The 18632-nt window shown below is 36.0% G+C and overlaps 1 protein-coding gene across 5 annotated transcripts in view; it reads left to right on the forward strand.

Moving 5' to 3' along the window:
• The window catches only part of LOC119527103 (SSX family member 2 interacting protein), a 53605-nt gene extending 36898 nt beyond the window's left edge, over positions 1-16707 (forward strand). For 4 of the 5 annotated variants that reach the window (XM_037826757.1, XM_037826761.1, XM_037826758.1 and 1 more), the window contains exons 9-14: positions 1197-1347; positions 8168-8304; positions 8667-8840; positions 11889-12003; positions 12448-12610; positions 15850-16707. In XM_037826757.1, the coding sequence (XP_037682685.1) occupies positions 1197-1347; positions 8168-8304; positions 8667-8840; positions 11889-12003; positions 12448-12610; positions 15850-16024 (915 nt within the window). In that variant the 3' untranslated portion in view covers positions 16025-16707. The remainder of the gene's footprint in view (positions 1-1196; positions 1348-8167; positions 8305-8666; positions 8841-11888; positions 12004-12447; positions 12611-15849) is intronic. The other variant, XM_037826760.1, reaches the window with a different exon arrangement.
• The last annotated feature ends 1925 nt before the right edge of the window (positions 16708-18632 follow it).

The raw sequence follows: 18632 nt of genomic DNA on the forward strand, positions 1-18632 counted from the left end.
GCATCCAGGTTTCATTTATTTATTTATTTGCATACTTACTTGTAGCCAAAATATGTACCTAAAATTTGGGTTAAATTATTTTTTTTTCCACTTAGTGTTTTTAAGAGTTTGACTCATCAGGGAATGTGCAGTAATCATTTATTTTTTTAAAAAACTCCTGGAAGAGTTACTGGCAAGTAGCACCAGAGGACTGATTGCCATGAATCAGAATCACAATGAACCACACTTTGGTCCTTTCACCCACCTGCTCCTGTTCTGCCTTGGAGTTGCTGACCTCAGCTAGCCTACCACTGACCTTAGCCTATTGTTACAGTCTTCACACTCGTTGACTCCCTCATTCTTGCTACATGTGAGAGCAATCCAATCAGCCTTTCTTTCTGTTCATCTTGTATCTTTTATTTTTTTTCTCCAGCAAGATTTTTAATGTTTAAGTTAGTATATTTACCCATCTTCCCAAATATTATAACAAATTGGGACCATTTTATGTAGATGCAGATTATTATTACATATATATACTTGAGTGTTATTTTCCCATTTCCTTATCTGGCTTTGATTCTATATGATCATATATCAGTATAATTGGTACATTTTCTCATGATTTCATTTATTGTCTGAATACAAAGAAAAATATCTCCAGTTGTGTAAGAAGAAAACATATAAAGAAATTAAAATTAACAATTGCTTTTACTTTGGACGTTGTCTCAGATATTTGTTTAAGCAGCCTAGGATTAGAGGCAGGTTGATCTAACTTCAAATCTCAGTTCTGCCTCTTGTTCTGCCTCCTGGCTGTGTGACATCATGCAAGTTACTCTGCTTCTTTAAGCCTCAGTTCCCACTTTGTAACAAGATTCTGAAGGTTAAATAACATATGAAAGCACCTGATACAGCACTAAGCAGGTGACTATCTCTTCATCAAACAGTTCCGTGACTCATCACTAACTACATTTGAATACAAATTCAGGTTTGAAAAGACCTGAATTGGGGAATTTCTGTCTTTACTATTAATTGCTTTTTCTCAAGATATATATATATGTGTATACACACACACACACACACACACACACACACACGCTTAAGATAAAGCACAGAAATGATTTTGGTAAGTCTCTCTGGCAGGCAGTCTGATTACTTCTACTTAGGTATGTAAAGCCGTTTTGAGATACTGCTCTTTCCTTTTTATTTTTCACCATTCTTAGGTTATCTCTGATTTTGAAGATGATGCTGGGGAACTGAGTAGAGAGAGTATGTGGGACCTTTCCTGTGAAACTGTGAGAGAGCAACTTACAAACAGCATCAGGAAACAGTGGAGGATTTTGAAAAATCATGTAGAAAAACTTGATAACCAAGGTAACTACTTGCTTAAATGCAAGGAAAGTAATTGTGACACTTAGTAAGTTCTTACTCTTTTAGTCACTTGGAAAACCATGTTATGGGCTCAGACCCAAGACTCAGTTTAGTGGTTTGTAAAGCAAGATACTGCATATTTCTTGAGGTGAGGTTTGAATCTCAGTGAGAAAAATAAACTTGGCTCTCAGAGTGAATCTTTCCTTGAAAAGAGAGCATCATGTATCCATCTTCTCTGAGTATGTTATACTGTTGAATTAAGTGAACAGATTCTCTTTTACTAAATTTTGAAAATTGAGAAATATTAATTATAGTATAGTATAGATATATAAACTTTTTATTCTTGATTATTCCTAGATAATTGCATATTTCTATATTCCTAATCATTTTAAAGTTATTTTCAAGATAATGGATGTTTATTGCAAAATATCAATTCAGAAGTATCTCAAGTAGAATATTCAGGTCTATTCTCTTTAAGTAATACTTAACAATTTGCACATCTTTCTAGACTTTTCTTTATGCATATGCAAATATGCATTTATTTTAGAAATATATATTAAAAAGTTGAATATTACATGATTTTTTGCAGTTTTTTTTTTTTTAACTTAACAATGTAATGATATAGACACCATTATTCCCTCTTATTATAAGTAGATTTGTATTAATGACTGGAACCCTGATATTTGTAAAACAGTTTGCATGTTTTCAAATCAGGAAAATCAAGGTTTCTGCCCAGTAAATGATGTCTACTTAGTTCACCCTAGTTGAACATTCTGCTCATAATAAGCAACCGCTTCCCATTCTTTAGCCTCGTTCTATATCCTGGTAACTTACATTTCATGTCTGTGAGTTTACATATTATAATTAATTCATATCAGTGAGACCATGCAATATTTGTCCTTATGTGTCTGACTTATTTCACTCAATATAGTGCCCTCAAGGTTTCTTCATCAAACTATGTTTTTTTTTAAATGGTTTTGTTCACCCCCCATACTTTCCATCCTAAGTAAACAATAGATGGTTTCCTGTATAGTCGCATATTTATGTATTCACCACCATCACCACTATCTATATAAGGACATCTCCATTTCTTCCACAAAGAAGGAATAAGAGTCAAAGAAGGTAGAGGGACAAAAGAAAAAGAAAAACAAATAAAAAAAAAACATGACAGCTAAAAAGCAACGAAAGGAAAGATAGAATTAAACAAAGGTGAATAAAAGAGTCAGACAATATCACCAATGCCAAGAATACCATACCCCTCCCTTATGTCCCCCTCTTATAGGCATTTAACCTTGGTATATTGCCTTTGTTACATTAAAGGAAGCATAATACAAAGGTTCTGTTAACTATAGTCCCTAGTTTGCATTGATTGTATTTTTCCCCCAGTACCACCTGTTCTAGTTTGCTAATGCTGCCAGAATGCAAAACACCAGAAATGGACTGGCTTTTATAAAGGGGCTCTATTTGGTTACACAGTTACAGTCTTAAGTCCATAAGTGTCCAAGGTAACACATCAACAATCAGGTACCTTCACTGGAAGCTGGCCAATGGCATCCAGAAAACCTCTGTTAGCTGGGAAGGCACATGGCTGGTGTCTGCTCCAAGTTCTGGTTTCAAAATGGCTTTCTCCCACGACATTCCTCTCTAGGCTGCAGTTCCTCAAAAATGTCACTCTTAGTTGCTCTTTGGGTGTTTGTCCACTCTTAGCTTCTCCAGAGCAAGAGACTGCTTTCAGTGGCCATCTTCGAACTGTCTCTCATCTGTAGCTACTCTCTCAGCTTCTGTGCATTCTTCAAAGTGTCCCTCTTGGCTGTAGCAAGCTTTCTCCTTCTGTCTGAGCTTATATAGTGGTCTAGTAAACTAATCAAGGCCCATGCTGAATGGGCGGGGCCATACCTCCATGGACACTATCCAATCAGAGTTTGGGTGGGGCACATCTCCATCGAAACAGTCAAAGAATTATAATCTAATCAACACTGATACATCTGCCCACACAAGATTACATCAAAGATAATGGCATTTTGGGAGACATAATACATTCAAACTGGCACATTCCACCCCCTGAACCCCAAAATGACATGATCTTTCCATATATAAAATACATTCATCCCACAACAATATCACAGAAACTTAAATCATTTCAGTTTAACAATAGTTAAGTACAAGATCCCATCAAAATCAGTTACAGGCATGGTCTATCGAAAAGCATAATTCCCCTCTAGCTGTGGACCTGTGAAATTTAGAACAAGTTATGTACTTCCAGTATACAAAGAAGGGACAGTCATAGTAAACATTCCCATTGCCATCAGGAGAAACTGAAAGGAAAATAGGGTTATTAATAGGACCAAAACAGTTCCTAAAACCCGCAGAAAAAACTCCATTAGATTTCAAACTCTGAGAGTCATTTACAGAATGACGTTGCATCCTTGGGGCTTGAGAGAGCAGGAGTCCAACCCTTTCCAAAGGCTTTCATGGCAGCCCTTTCCTCTCCAAACTCTGGGGTGAGTACTCCAATATATCCACGCATTAGGGAAACCACCTTCTTGGCCCCACCCTCCTCAAACATTGGGGCAGCACCTGGATTCTTTTCCATCTTTGTGGCACATGCTCAACCCCTTCAGAACAGTGGGGTAGTGGCCAGGCTCTCCCCAGTCCCTTGGGAATGTGCTCCACCCTCTTTGAGGCCTGAGGTGGCAACACCTTTCCTGAACGTCAAGGTGGAAGGCCCACCCTCGACCTCCGGGGCAAACTCACCCTTTGCATGCGTGTGGGCCACTCCACTCTCCCAGCCTGAGACCTCTTGACTCCAGACCTCAACCTTCATGGCTCTGTCTTTGAAGAAATTTTTCCTTCCGTTTGTTCCTTATCTGTCTCCTCCAGTGCCAACCAGCAGCTGGGCTGTCTGTAAAGAGCTCGCAAAAATTCTGTTGGCTTCGCATGAAGCACACAGGGCTCAAAGCCATCAGACAATAGGACTTTCCACAAATCCTTTATGCTTAACTTCTCCAGTCTTGGCTTGTACTGAAATAGTGGCTGGGTTCCATGTTTGGTTACATCCTCATGTTGGGCTGTAGCTTCTGGGGTTTCACCCCCTGGAAGCCCAGAGTTTTTCAGGCCACTAATTTCTGGTTTCTTTGAAACCAAGAGTTCATTTCTCAGCTTATCTCTGTCCTCTCACATTTTAATATAAGCTACAAGTAAAAGCCAGGCTCTACTTCTATATTTTGCTTGGAGATCGCATCAGCTAAATATTCTAGGTCGTTGCTTTCAAATTCTGCCTTCCATCCAACACGAGGACTCAATTTTGCCAGATTCTCTGCTACTTTAAAACAAGGATCACCTTCCTTCCAGTTTGCAACAGCACATTCATTATTTCTGCTCAAGGCCTCATCAGAATTATCTTTAGAATCCATGTTTCCACAGTCTCTTCAAAGCAGTTTAGGACTTTTCTATCAAGCTCCTCACAGTTCTTCCAGAATCTTCCCCTTATCCATTTAAAAAGCCATTCCAACATGTTTGGTATTTTCAAACTCAGCAGCAACCCACTTCTCTGGTACCAAAATCTGTTCTAGTTTGCTAATGCTGCCAGAATGCAAAACACCAGAAATGGACTGGCTTTTATAAAGGGGCTCTATTTGGTTACAGTTACAGTCTTAAGTCCATAAGTGTCCAAGGTAACACGTCAACAATCAGGTACCTTCACTGGAGGATGGCCAGTGGTGTCCCCAAAACCTCTGTTAGCTGGGAAGGCATATGGCTGGTATCTGCTCCAAATTCTGGTTTCAAAATGGCTTTCTCCCACGACATTCCTCTCTAGGCTGCAGTTCCTCAAAAATGTCACTCTTAGTTGCTCTTGGGTTGTTTGTCCTCTCTTAGTTTCTCTGGAGCAGAAGTCTGCTTTCAACAGCCATCTTCGAACTGTCTCTCAACTGCAGCTACTTGCTCAGCTTCTGTGCATTCTTCAAAGTGTCCCTCTTGGTTGTAACAAGCTTGCTCCTTCTGTCTGAGCTTATACAGTGCCCTAGTAAACTAATCAAGGCCCATGCTGAATGGACGGGGCCACACCTCCACGGAGACTATCCAGTCAGAGTCATCACCCACAGTTGGGTGGGCACATCTCCATGGAAACACTCAAAGAATTACAATCTAATCAACACTGATACATCTGCCCACACAAGATTACATCAAAGATAATGGCATTTTGGGAGACATAATACATTCAAACCGACACACCACCCTATTTTTAATACCTTGCAAGGTAGACATTCACTTGTCTTCCCTCATGTGAAAACATATTTGTACATTTTATCACAATTGTTGAGCACTCTAGATTTTACCGAGTTACACAGTCACAGTCTTTATCTTTCCTCCTTCCTTCTGGTGTCTCACATGCTCCCAACCTTCCTCTTTCAACCGTATTCATAGTTATCTTTGTTCAGTTTACTTACGTTACTGTGCTACCATCACCCAAAATTGTGTTCCAAACCTCTCACTCCTGTCTTTTCCTATCTGTCTGTAGTGCTCCCTTTAGTATTTCCTGTAGCACAGGTATCTTGTTCACAAACTCTGTCATTGTCTGTTTGTCAGAGAATATTTTAAACTCTCCCTCATATATGAAGGACAGTTTTGCCAGATATCAGATTCTTGATTGTCGGTTTTTCTCTTTCAGTATCTTAAATATATCATCCCACTTCCTTCTTGCCTCCATGGTTTCTATTGAGAAATCCGCATATAGTCTTATCAAGCTTCCTTTGTATGTGATGGATTGCTTTTCTCTTCATGCTTTCAGGATTCTCTTTTTGTCTTTGATGTTTGGTAATCTGATTATTAAGTGTCTTGGTGTAGGTCTATTTAGAGTACGCTGCACTTCTTGGATCTGTAATTTTATGTCTTTCATAAGCGATGGGAAATTTTCATTGATTATTTCCTCTGTTATTGCTTCTGCCCTTTTCCCTTCTCTTCTCCTTCTGGGACACCCATGACACACATATATTCATGTGCTTCATGTTGTCATTGAATTCCCTGAGATGTTGCTCATATTTTTCCATTCTTTTCCTTATCTGTTCTTTTGTGTGTAGGATTTCAGGTGTCTTGTCCAGTTCCTGAGTGTTTTCTTCTGCCTCTTGAGATCCTACTGTTGTATGTCTCCATTGTGTTTTTCATGTCTTGTGCTATGCCTTTCATTTCCATAGATTCTACCAGTTGTTTTTTCAAACTTTCAATTTCTACTCATGCTTGCCCAGTTTTCTTTATAGCCTTCATTATTTTTGTCATATCTTCCCTGAACTTGTTGATTTGATTTTTGATTTGATTTTCTCTTTGAAAATCTTTAATAGATTGTTTCATTAAAGTGAAACAATATCTCAACTGTATCTTGATTGAGGCGTAAGTTTGTTCCTTTGACTGGGCCATATCTTCATTTTTCCTTGTGTAGATTGTAGTTTTCTATTTTCTAGGCATCTGGTTTCCTTGGTTACCCCAATCAGATTTTCCCAGACCAGAATGGGTTCAGATCCCAGAATGGGATTATATTCAGTTTCACATCTCCCTGCAGATGTGTCTTAGAGATTTGACAGACTTTCCTGTGAGGTCTCTAGCTGCTGTACTTTTCCTAACCTGCCCAGCAGGTGGCACCTATCAGCCTTTTGCTCCTGACTGGTGTAAGGAGGTGTGACTCCCTTAATGTCTGTTTTGGCTGTTTTCCCCCAGGCTCTGGGATCTGGTTCTGAAGGGAAGACTGGTAGTAAAACTGGGCCCCACCTCTTTCTTCCTAAGGAATATACACCCCTTAAGGAGTTATCGTCTGCATTTGAATAGCTTCTTTATCTCTCTGGCTCTATTATCTCCACCCCTGTCTGGGTCAGAGCACTGCAAACTGAAAATGGCTGAGGTTCTCTCCACTGAGCCCCTCAGGTTAAAAGAGAGAAAAAGAGACAGAAAGCCCCCTTTCAGAGCCAGTCCATGGTCCCCCATATTCACTCTTGGCCAGAGGTAATACCTGGTCTTTTGGGCTCCCCATCCAGGACAGCGGAGTCTTCTGGTTCTTTAAGGTCAGTTGTCTCTAGAAGCCTTTGTCTGCTTGTTAGAGGTTTGTAGCTTGTGTTCAGCAGTCCACATTTGTTAATTAAAACCCAGTTGGAGGTGTGCTGAGCTATATTTGCTCGCTCAGAGAATGCTGCTTTCTACCACAGTGAGGTTTCGCAGCTCAGCCTGCCATGGGGGTAGGGGGCTCCTGGCGTGGTTCTGCAGTTTTTACTTATAGATTTTATGCTGAGATCTCAGGCATTCCTCCCAGTCCAGGTTGGTGTACGATGTGTGGTCGGTCACGGTTGTCCCCCAGCAGTTATTCCAGATTATTTACTAGCTGTTCCTGCACTAACTAAATTCCACTCCTCTCTATGCCGCCATCTTAGTTTCTCCCACTGCACTGATCTTTGAAGAAGTATCAACACGAATGTAGTTTATGAGTTTATTAATGATTTTTCTTTTCTGTGAATATAACCAGTTTGTCCGTTTTTAATTAGGATGTAGTTTTGAAAAAATATGGGTTATAAATTAAATGTTGACAGTGGAATTCTATTTGTAAGGATATCATTTAGTCCCATAATAATAAGAATTTATAGTTGGTATGAGCCCTTCATAATTGCTTAGCTTTTTGTTTAATATTCATAGTGTTAAAATAATATAAATGTAATTTTATTGTAGTTTATGAGATTTTAAGAGAAGAAATTCTGATCACCTTGATTTTTAAATATATGTACAAAAAGAATCTAAACTAAATGGTGGCTTTAAAACTTATGTCAAATTACTGGTTTTGTGATAGTTTCAAAAGTACACCTAGAAGGTTTTAATGATGAAGATGTAATCTCACGACAAGACCATGAACAAGAGACTGAAAAACTTGAGTTAGAAATTCAGCAATGTAAGGAAATGATCAAAACTCAGCAGCAACTTTTACAGGTAAATGTGAATTATGTTTCAAAACTATGTGAAAGGCCAGATTTTTACTGACTCTTAAAAGATTTTTTTCCCTTTATTTCATAAGATCTGTGGTATTTGGCATTTTTCCCCCTTTTAAAGTAAGTCTTCTTCTGCTTGCTCAAAGATATATTGCATATCATTCCTTGAGTAGTCAATGCTTTTGCCAGTTGGGGTGGTAGCATTTTGGAAATGGGAATCTTCAACTGACTTTCTGATTCTTTATATTAATTCCTGTCCTTTTCCTAAAGTGTTGACCTCCCTTCCCATGTTTTCTCCTCATTTCAACTTGTTGGAGTGTTTCAGGGACCCTCTGGAACTCACTGTTTTTAAACTTATAATAGCAGCAGTTCGCTACTGCATGTGATGATGATACCACTTCACTACTACGAGATTGTTATTTGTTGGAAGAAAAGGAACGCCTCAAAGAGGAATGGTCCCTATTCAAAGAACAAAAAAAGAATTTTGAGAGAGAAAGACGAAGCTTTACAGAAGCTGCTATTCGCCTTGGATTGGAGGTATTTTAAACAATTAACTTTCCTTGTAGAGCTTTTGAAAATGCTGGGTAGGTCTCAATAGAATATATCTAAGTTCTACTTTTCAATGTTTCTTTGATATCCTTTTTTTTAATCTAGAGTTTTTTTGTTTTTTGCTTTTTTTACCAGTGATCTCATAAATAATGTGAAATGGAAGGGGAAGGCTAAGCACATAAAGTATTATAGGTTATCTTTTTGTCCTTACCGTATTTAGAAATTGAAGATTTCTCTTTAAAAGCTATAAGCATTCATTATCCTTTTCAGATTGGCTTTCTACTATTAAACATTTAGCTTCACATGAGAGAACTCTGTAGGCCTTGTTATTAATCCACTGCCAATAGATGTGGTGTCAGAAGACAGTGCAACCTGGAGCATGTTTGTTGTTAAAATTAAAAATATGTATCAAGGAGTTATGGTAAAAAATAAAGTTCTTCATCTCTGTCCTGTCCCTCACCCAGGAATGTATACATTAAATAATTAACAGAATTTTGTTATATATATATATATATGTATATATATATATATATATATACATATATATATATATATGCATGCTTCAGCTTGATGTGTAGTAACAATACATTAACATATTAACATTAACATATTTCCCTTTCAAAAACTATAGAAATAATATCTGAACATGATTTAAAAAATCTAATACTCAACCTATACAAAAAGCTACAAAGTGAGAAAATCTCTCTCTCCCCCATCCCCAATTTAATTCCCTAAATGTAACCGCTGTTTAAAGGTTTCTGTTGCCTAATTCTTTGGGCAAGTACTATTTTAACTTTAAAATAGTTCAACCTTTTTTTCCTTGTCCTCGGCCTGTTGATTCCCCACAATGAAGAATAAGTACCTCCCACCTACACTCTTCCTCCATCCCTTTCCTTATTATATTGCTATTTTTGTTGTCCTGGTTGCCTCTTTTTACTTTTAAGTAAATAATATGCTTAGTGCTTCATTGTATTTTTGCTCAACTTCAGACAGTATCACTTTGTACCTGCAATGAAAGATGAGGAAATTTTTGTGGTTTCCCTTTGTTCCACCTCTCTCGGCCCTCTATTTCTCAATTTTTGTTTGTGATATTAATTTTCAATGTCAAGAGTCAATCACATTTATATCCATTTTGTAATATAATCCCGGTGTAAGTACTTTGTCAAAGGTTGAGACTGAAAAATTGAAAACCAGGAGCAACATTCATAATATTGTGATTCTGTAAATATTATTCTATTATAAAATAATGTTAGACCATGAAAGAAAAATATTTTATTTTATTAAAACTTTTCCTTCCAGAATGTTATCTTCCATGTAGTATCAACATCTAGTCGATTCTTTTATATTCTTCCTAGTTCCTTTATGATTTCCTGAATTACATTCAGTTGTCTTATTTCTTTTATCTCATGCTCTTGGATTCCTTTTTCATTTTGTTTAATTGCCTTCCCGAGAATTTTTTCATAAATAGTGTGTGAGTGGTAAATATTATGAATTCTAGAATATCCAAAAATTCATTCATACTTGATTGGTTAGGTTTCAATCTTTTCTCCTCAGAACTTTGAAAGAGGTATTCCATTTCTTCTAGTGCTTGGTTTTGCTAGTGAGAAGCCTGGTTGTAATATAACCTGTATTACTTTGTAGATACCCATGTTTTGTTTTCTTTCCCCTCTCTGGAACTTGTGGAATTTTCTGTTTGTTCTTAAAGTTCTGAAATTTTACCAGGATATGTCTAGATATGGGAATAGATCCTTTCAGCCTGAGGATGCTATATTTCTTCAGTTTAGGGAAATTTTCTTTTGTTCTTTGACTCCTGTCTTACATTCTGGAACTTCTATTAGACAAATATTTGGTCTCCTGAATCATATTTTTCTCCCATTATCTTTTTGTTCTAAATTCTGGGATACTCCCTCAAATTTGTCTTGTAGATCATTAACCTGGCCTCCAGTAGGGTCAGTTTTATTCACTTCACCCACTGAGTTTATCGCAGAATTCATGTTTTTAAAGTTTCTAATAATGTCCTTATTTTTTGCTTTTCTTTTCTATAGCATTATATTATTCAAATACCCATAAATCTGTCTCATAGTATACATCATAATTTTTAAGAGCTTTCTTCCATTTCATGAATTATCTCTATTATCTATAATCAGTTCTCTTGAATTGTCTTGGACTTTTCCTCTTATGCCATTAGTTTTCTTCAAATATCTGGTGACTTGTGATTCTATATTAATATTTAGGAATGAAAGACTACATATTGGTTATTTTAAGTAGCTGACATGGATTTTCTCTACAATTGTAAAAATCTGTTTCATCAGTAACTATCTTCCCAAGGAAACAAAAACAATTTGCACTAACATTTTCACCTATCTTATTAGATTACCTGTTTCTCAACCTATTTTCCCATGCTACTCTAGGAGATAACTCTTACTATTTTACATGCCATCCCAGATCTCTGGTGTCTTTCCCTGTCTGAAGATCTAGCTGTCTCTGGCCACTGGGGATAGTCAGGGCAGTGAAGGATAGAAGGTAGGTGAGAGAGCTTGAAGGGTGGGAGATAATTTAGTTTAGTTCAGAAGGGGGATGTTTGATATAATCTACGTATGCCCTCTTGTGGTTTAAGAGTAGTAGCTCCTGGTACTGGTAGATGGTTGGAGGATGGGAGAAATGCCTGATGAAGCCATAAATCTTTTTCCACAAGTGACTGCTGTACAATGTAGGATATTTTTCTGAAGTATGTACTTTTATTTTTATAAAGTTCTATGTTTAAAAGTTATACTGATATTCTGTTACATTATCTTTTGCATTGTACATAGGAGTTTATTCAAAATTGAAGTGAAAATAGTGATTAGTTGGTTTATTAGGTAAAAACATATGAACTTTTATTTTTTAAATATGACTTTTAAAAATGAAAGTTGTTTTCTAGATAGCCAGAGAACAAACTTAGATAGCTAGAGAAATCATGTGAAATGGCAGTTAAGTGTTGAATTATTGAATGTTGAAGTATTGATTGGTATTTCTTTGGTTTGTTTTTTGTGGTAGAGAAAGGCATTTGAAGAAGAAAGAGCCAGTTGGTTAAAGCAACAGTTTTTAAATATGACTACCTTTGACCACCAGAATTCAGAAAATATGAAACTTTTCAGTGCCTTCTCAGGAAGTGAGTACTTCATAAACTCTTTAATCTGAACATTCATGTAAATAAAGGATAAAATTAGTAATGTAAAACATTAGAGAATGCCAGTAATATCTTTCTGATTAGTGTTAAAAAATCAACTTTAATATTTTATTTTGCTATTGCCAAAATGGATATGACAATGCATACCAGAAATCACTTTTGTTTTGAGTGAAATAATGTCAAGTTTTTGACATTTCACAATCTAGAAATATTTTTTTAAACTAGGTTCTTCTAAATGTTTACAGAATATACATAACAAAGATCATGAGATTAGATAGACTAGACTCATAGAGCTAGAATGGATTGTCAGATTAATTTGTTCTCTTAGACCTCATGTAGACCTATAAATGAATCATTTTTTATGATTAAATATATTTAATATTTCACCATATGTACTGTTTTCTTTGTCTTTTTTTTTTTAAACAGGTTCTGATCAGGACGATCTTACTGTACACTCCAGACCACGGCAAAAGAAGCCTCACAGTGTGTCTGAGTCTCCAGTTTGCACATTGAAACTTACTAAATCTCTTCCTGCTTCTCCTTCTACTTCAGACTTTTGCCAGGCACGTTCCTGTGTGTCTGAACATAGGTAATAATCTATAGGTAATATTTTCACATATTTCTAACTATTGCTCGAGTTGCACTACAAAGGAAAAGTTGCCATGTCTGGAGAGTTAGCAATGTTAAAAACCTTGAGGAATTTAGTGTATTGATTCACGCTTCAAATATTTATTGGCTATCCATTATAGGCATCATGCTAGGGGCTGGGAATACAATAGTGAGCAAGGTAGATGTGGTCCCTGCCTTGGAGCTAAATCATATAATGTGTGTCTTTCTATTCCACATTTAAAGTAGGGTCTAATTTACAGGAGTTACTTAAGATTTTACGTATTTTAACTTTTAAATAAAAGTGTAGTGTCTCAACAGTTTTTGTAGAATACATATTTTAAAGTTTCTTTTATTTAGCACCTAAGAGCAAAGTACTGAGAGCCGCCTCCTCATCTTGAGTGATAAAGAGGACTCTGTGCCCAAGTATGACAGTGTAAAACAAAGTTGCTCTCTTCCCCTAGGAAGCCCATATATTACTGTTAACCACTGCATTTTGGTATTTTCTTCTGTCTTGAGTTGGTAAATCATTTTCTAAGATTTAATATAAATATTCTACTTCAGAGCCTATTACAAGATTAATTTTGAACTGAGCAGAGGAAGCAGAAGATTTGTAGTGAAATAGAGAGGAATAGAAAGAGCAAAAGAGTAAATTGGAAAGTGGTGGTAATTTCTTTCCTCTTATAGTGATGTTGGGGACAGTGATATTGAGGGCCTGACAGTTTAGCAAGCACCTTAGGAAGCAGGAGCTTAAAGCAGCAGCACGCGGCCTGTGCTAGTGAGAGACTGGCATGAAAGTGACTGGCCCCAGTGCTCAGGTTGGGCAAGACTTGTTAAGTAGAAGAATTTTAAAACAGAAATAATGCAGCAAAAGGAAGAGGAAAAGTTGATTTTTAAATGGGGAGGAAGAGGACTCTGAGTAAATATAAGGAGGCAAAAAAAATTGCTGGGAAGAACACTCCAGGCAAATGTAGGGAACGCTGAGTGGGACACACTTGGTATGTTTGCAGATGGAGGGAGTGAGTGTAGTTAGTGAGCAAGAGCAAGAGGTGCGATAAGGATGAAGTGATAGGCAGGAGTCATACCCTGTAAGGCCTTGTAGGCTCTGGGTGAGTAGATTGGGTTTAAAAATTGTTATTGCTTAAAATATTGTAGAAACAGAATAAGTTCGTGAACCCCTGTGTACCCATCACCCAGTTTCAGCAGTTATCAATTCATGACTAATCTTGTTCATATATAATCCCACTCTGCTGTTGTCCCCCCGCCCCCAATGCATACACAGGATTATTTTGAAGCTAATCCCAGAAATTATTTCATTTGTAAAATATTTTAGTCTCTACTCTTAGTTCAAATGTTATTCTAAGGACAATGGAAAAGGAATTGGAGAGTTTTAAGCTGGAGAGTGAAATAAAAATCTTTTAAGTTTTAAAAATGCTTACTCTGTTTTATCATGCGGAAAACATAAGAGGGGATAGTGATATAAGCCAGGAGATGTAATTAGGAAGCATCATTGGAGTTGGGGTAAAAGGTGATAGAAATTTGGACTAGGATCATAACATGGAAATAGAAATACTTGGGTTTGGGATATATTTTGAAGTTAGAGCTGTTTTGAAATAGTTTGGCTGATGGGTTGAAAGTGGAAAAGGAAAGTTTAATTTATAATTAAAAGGTATTTTGGTTATTTTCTTACACAAAATGGCATCGAAATCTCACAAATTTGACCAAGCTGAACTGTCTAGATCTGTAATATAGATACAGTTGCAAATTCTGGTCACCATTTACAAATAATGCATTTTATATCTACGATAGGGCATAACACAGTTGCTGCAATTTTTTTTGCATTAAAATTTTTACCTTTTTTACATAATTATTTTTAGTTATGCAATATTTGGTGTAAATATTCCTTAAAGACATTGTTTTTGTGTTTATTAATAAAGAAATCCAACATTTAGTGTCTTCATCATAAGGTGTTCTGAGGATTAGTGTCAATATATGTGTTCCAGTTTGCTGATGCTGCCTTTTCGCAAAACACCAGAAATGAATCAGCTTTTATAAAGGGGGTTTATTTGGTTACAAAGTTACAGTCTTAAGGCCATAAAGTGTTCAAGGTAAGGGGATACCTTCACTGAAGGATGGCCATTGGTGTCCAGAAAACCTCTGTTAGCTCAGAAGGCACGTGGCTGGAGTCCGCTTGCTCCCAGGTTACATTTCAAAATGGCTTTCTCCAAAATGTTGCTCTTTGGGTGTTTTGTCCTCTCTTAGCTGCAGCTCCTCTTCAGAATGTCACTCTCATTTGCTCTCAGCTCTCTGTGTGTTCTTCCAAGTGTCTCTCGTGGCTGTAGCAAGCTCATTCCTTCTGTCTGAGCTCATATAGTGCTCTAGTAAACTAATCAAGGCCCATGCTGAATAGGCAAGGCCAACACCTCCATGGAAATTATCCAGAGTTATCACCTACAGTTGGGTGGGTCATATCTCCATGGAAACACTCAGTCAAAGAATTACAATCTGTTCAACACAATACGTCTGCCGACACAAGATTGCATCAAAGATAATGGTGTTTTGGGGGCCATAATACATTCAAACTGGCACAATATGTAAAGCATTTAAACATTCAGGCTATAAAAATTAAAATATATGTAAACATAAATGGATTATAAAATGCCTTTTTGCCTCTTATATTGTGAGTTCTATAGTAAACAGTATCAATGGCATGGAAACAGAATTTTGGAGCTTAAAAATAATTCCGATAAAGCTGTTCACGGTTACTAGCTTCTGCGAGTGAAACAAACGTACAAGGGTTGTGTAACTAGTTACCAGTAAAGAAGCTGTGTACTTTGACATGGTTCTTGAAATTATTTGGTATGTTTGGATCCCTTGCTTCTGGAGCACCTTGGATCTGGGTTTGTAATAAGATTAAAGCAAGATAATTAAAAATATTTCTAGCTAATTTTTAAAACTACATCCTCATTGCTCTTTCTGTATAGGATAGTATTTTACATAAAGACTGTGCCTTGGATGCCAACTCATGAATTAAGTTACTTACAGAACTTAGTTTATCATTGTTTTTATCTCATCTATAGATGGCTTTTGGGATTCTGAAGGCAGAATTGTAAACAGATTCTTAGCACCAGACAAGGTGACAGACTTTAGACATTCAGACATATCTGAAGTTTAAAAGAAGGAGGAGACAATTATTAAGATCTGCCTTTCTTTTCCCAACAGTTCAAGCAGCATGCTGAATATAACTCCTGAAGAAACTAAACCAAATCAAGTTGGAAGTGAATGTATAAACCAGACATGGAGCGCGGCATCCAGACCCACATCACGGGAAGGTTGCTTTAGTGGATGCTCCTTGACCTACACAAATTCTCATGTAGAAAAAGATGACTTACCTTAAATTGTGGACTTGAATTTTTTTCAATAATATGTTCATAAAATTTCACATCTAAGTTGAAACAGGGTGTGTCATAAAGTCAGTCATCTCTAATAATTTAAGAAAGATGGTCTGAGTTGTTTGTTTGGACTTCCCTGTCCTCACCCCAAAGAGCTAGAATGTTAAATTGATTTACAAGGATATAAACGCTTTGGATACACGTTTCTAGTAACAGAAACATCTGGTTCTGTGAATAAAGGAATGTATAGATGTTTGAATGGAAACAAAAGCACTAGAATGAGTTTCCTCTTATAGGTAATTAAAAATAGCACTTTTAGGAAACTGATTATTGTAAATGTTTAATTTTTGTCTCAAATATAGTTGGCATTGGAAGTTTAGCCTTTACTTGAATGTATACTGTAGATTTCTAACAAAGCAAGTTCTATATTTATTATGTCTAGTGTAATTTGAAATTATCTCTTTCATATGTTTTAAAGTAAAATTTATGTATGTTTTGTACATAAATATACATGATTATGTTAAGAGACTTTAAGATTTAAAAATTTCACACATCTATTATAATTATAGTATTTCATGCCAATAAAATTTTTTTAGTGGTATTCTGTTTTATAGATGTATTGGGGCTATTGCCACATTGCGTTTAAGAATTTTCTGAACCCATCTGGGCAATAAATGTTCAAAAGCTATTCCATGAAGTTGAGTTCTTTAGATAATTAACTTACTAAATTTAACATTTTAAAGATTTTTACATTAGATTTTTATTTTATATACATAGGCTATTATAATTTTAAAAAGAGCTATTGATTATAGAGTAATAGGGACGAGACAAAAAAAGTACCTTTGAGTAAAACAATTTAAGAATATTGATTTAAGATATTTGGATGGTAGAAGATATTAAGATAGTTAAGATATTTGGTTGGTAATATTTTCTTTACCAGAAGGGTACCAGGTATAGTAACATCCATACCAGATAGGGCTTTGTATAGTGGCCAATAATTTTTCAATAAGCTAGTGACCACTAATGATATGGAGCCAGGACACTGTAAGAGCATCTAATTTTATAATCCAGATATTATGATGCTCCGCACAAGCGTGTCAGTTCCTTTGCAGAGCAATCTTGCACTCTTTTCTGTCTCTGATGTTTCTATTACATGTTTCTTCATGAAAAGTGTATTATTATGACAGTAATAATAATAAATACAGGCCCAGGCTTTTCACAGGATTTAAGTGCCTAACTCTGCTTGTCTCTGTGCATAGAGGTCTACACAGAACTAACCTTGCTAGGTATTGTAGTTCAGGGCTGTCTGTCCTCCCATTTTCTAGCAGTCCAACCACTTAGACTCACCCTATCTGTGGCTGTTACCTTTAAATTCATCATATTTCTAGAAGCCTATTTTTGTCATCCATTCACTGTATACAATTCTTTGGGGTTGTGTAGCAGCAGCCATTTTTTCAGGATTAATAGGATATTGTTGAGAGTATCTTATGAGACATTAATGAAATTACTCATAACACAGTAACCATTATTTTTAGTCTCAAAGATCCAGCTCTTGAGCAAAAGTAGGTAGGTCACTCAGTACCTTAGCTTGATGCAAGGTTACTTTACTGTTTAAAATAGTAAGAATTGCTACAAATTTCAGACATACTATCATATTAGAAAGGAAGAACCCTAGCTGGGATATAATTTTTCTTTTGCTATTGAGCAAAGAAAAAGGAAGGAAAGGTAATCTGAAATTAAGAAGTCAGTGATACATTTAAGATTGGTCTTTTCCAAGAATTTCCATAATGTACTTTGCCAGAAACAATTTGCATTCTAATTTTTAAAGTAAATTTCTTATTTTGGGGAATACTGTATTCCATGACAATGGATTACTAGAAAACAACATCTGTTTTTTTGTTTGTTTGCGTTTTAAAAACTGGTTGAATCCTCATGTTGGAAAGAAGAATTCCTTGAGCCTTAATTTAAATTCTAAGATGTGAAAGAAACAGTAAAATAATAGCCAGGTTCAGTGTACTTGTGTTTTGCTGTACATTCCAACTCCAAAGTCATCCCTACTATTCACATAATGTTGGAATGGTTTCCATGATAGAACAAAAAACCCTAGGATTTTGTTTCCCTTCCCTTTCTAGGTATTTGCAACCTGGCAGTATGGCTGTGCTGCAGTCTTATATTTAGCCATGATTAGATTTGCAATATGGTAATATGGCTGTGCTGCTATCTTTTATTTAGCCATGATTAGATCACAGTTCCACAGTATATGTCAGCTTATTGAAAGAGCTCCAGATAATCTTGTGTTTATAATTTGTAAATCTGAAATATTTTGTATCTTGATTTTGTTTTTAAATGACATATCCATTTTGAATTTTCAGAGCATAAAAATGACAAAATTTGTGATAAAAATTCTCTTTTCTGCTCTTAATTTTGTTTCTGCAATTTATGATGTGAAACTTAATTGAAGAAGCAATGATACCAGAAAATCATAATTAAAATTTAACTTAACAAATACGAGTTTTCCTATAGAAACAATATATTAAATGATTCAATTCACAAGAAAATCCACAGCAAATTGTGTACCTCATGGTATAAATGAAATACTATTATTATTCAGAA

This window comes from Choloepus didactylus, chromosome 2 (assembly GCF_015220235.1).
Source record: "Choloepus didactylus isolate mChoDid1 chromosome 2, mChoDid1.pri, whole genome shotgun sequence".
Lineage (NCBI taxonomy): Eukaryota > Metazoa > Chordata > Mammalia > Pilosa > Megalonychidae > Choloepus > Choloepus didactylus.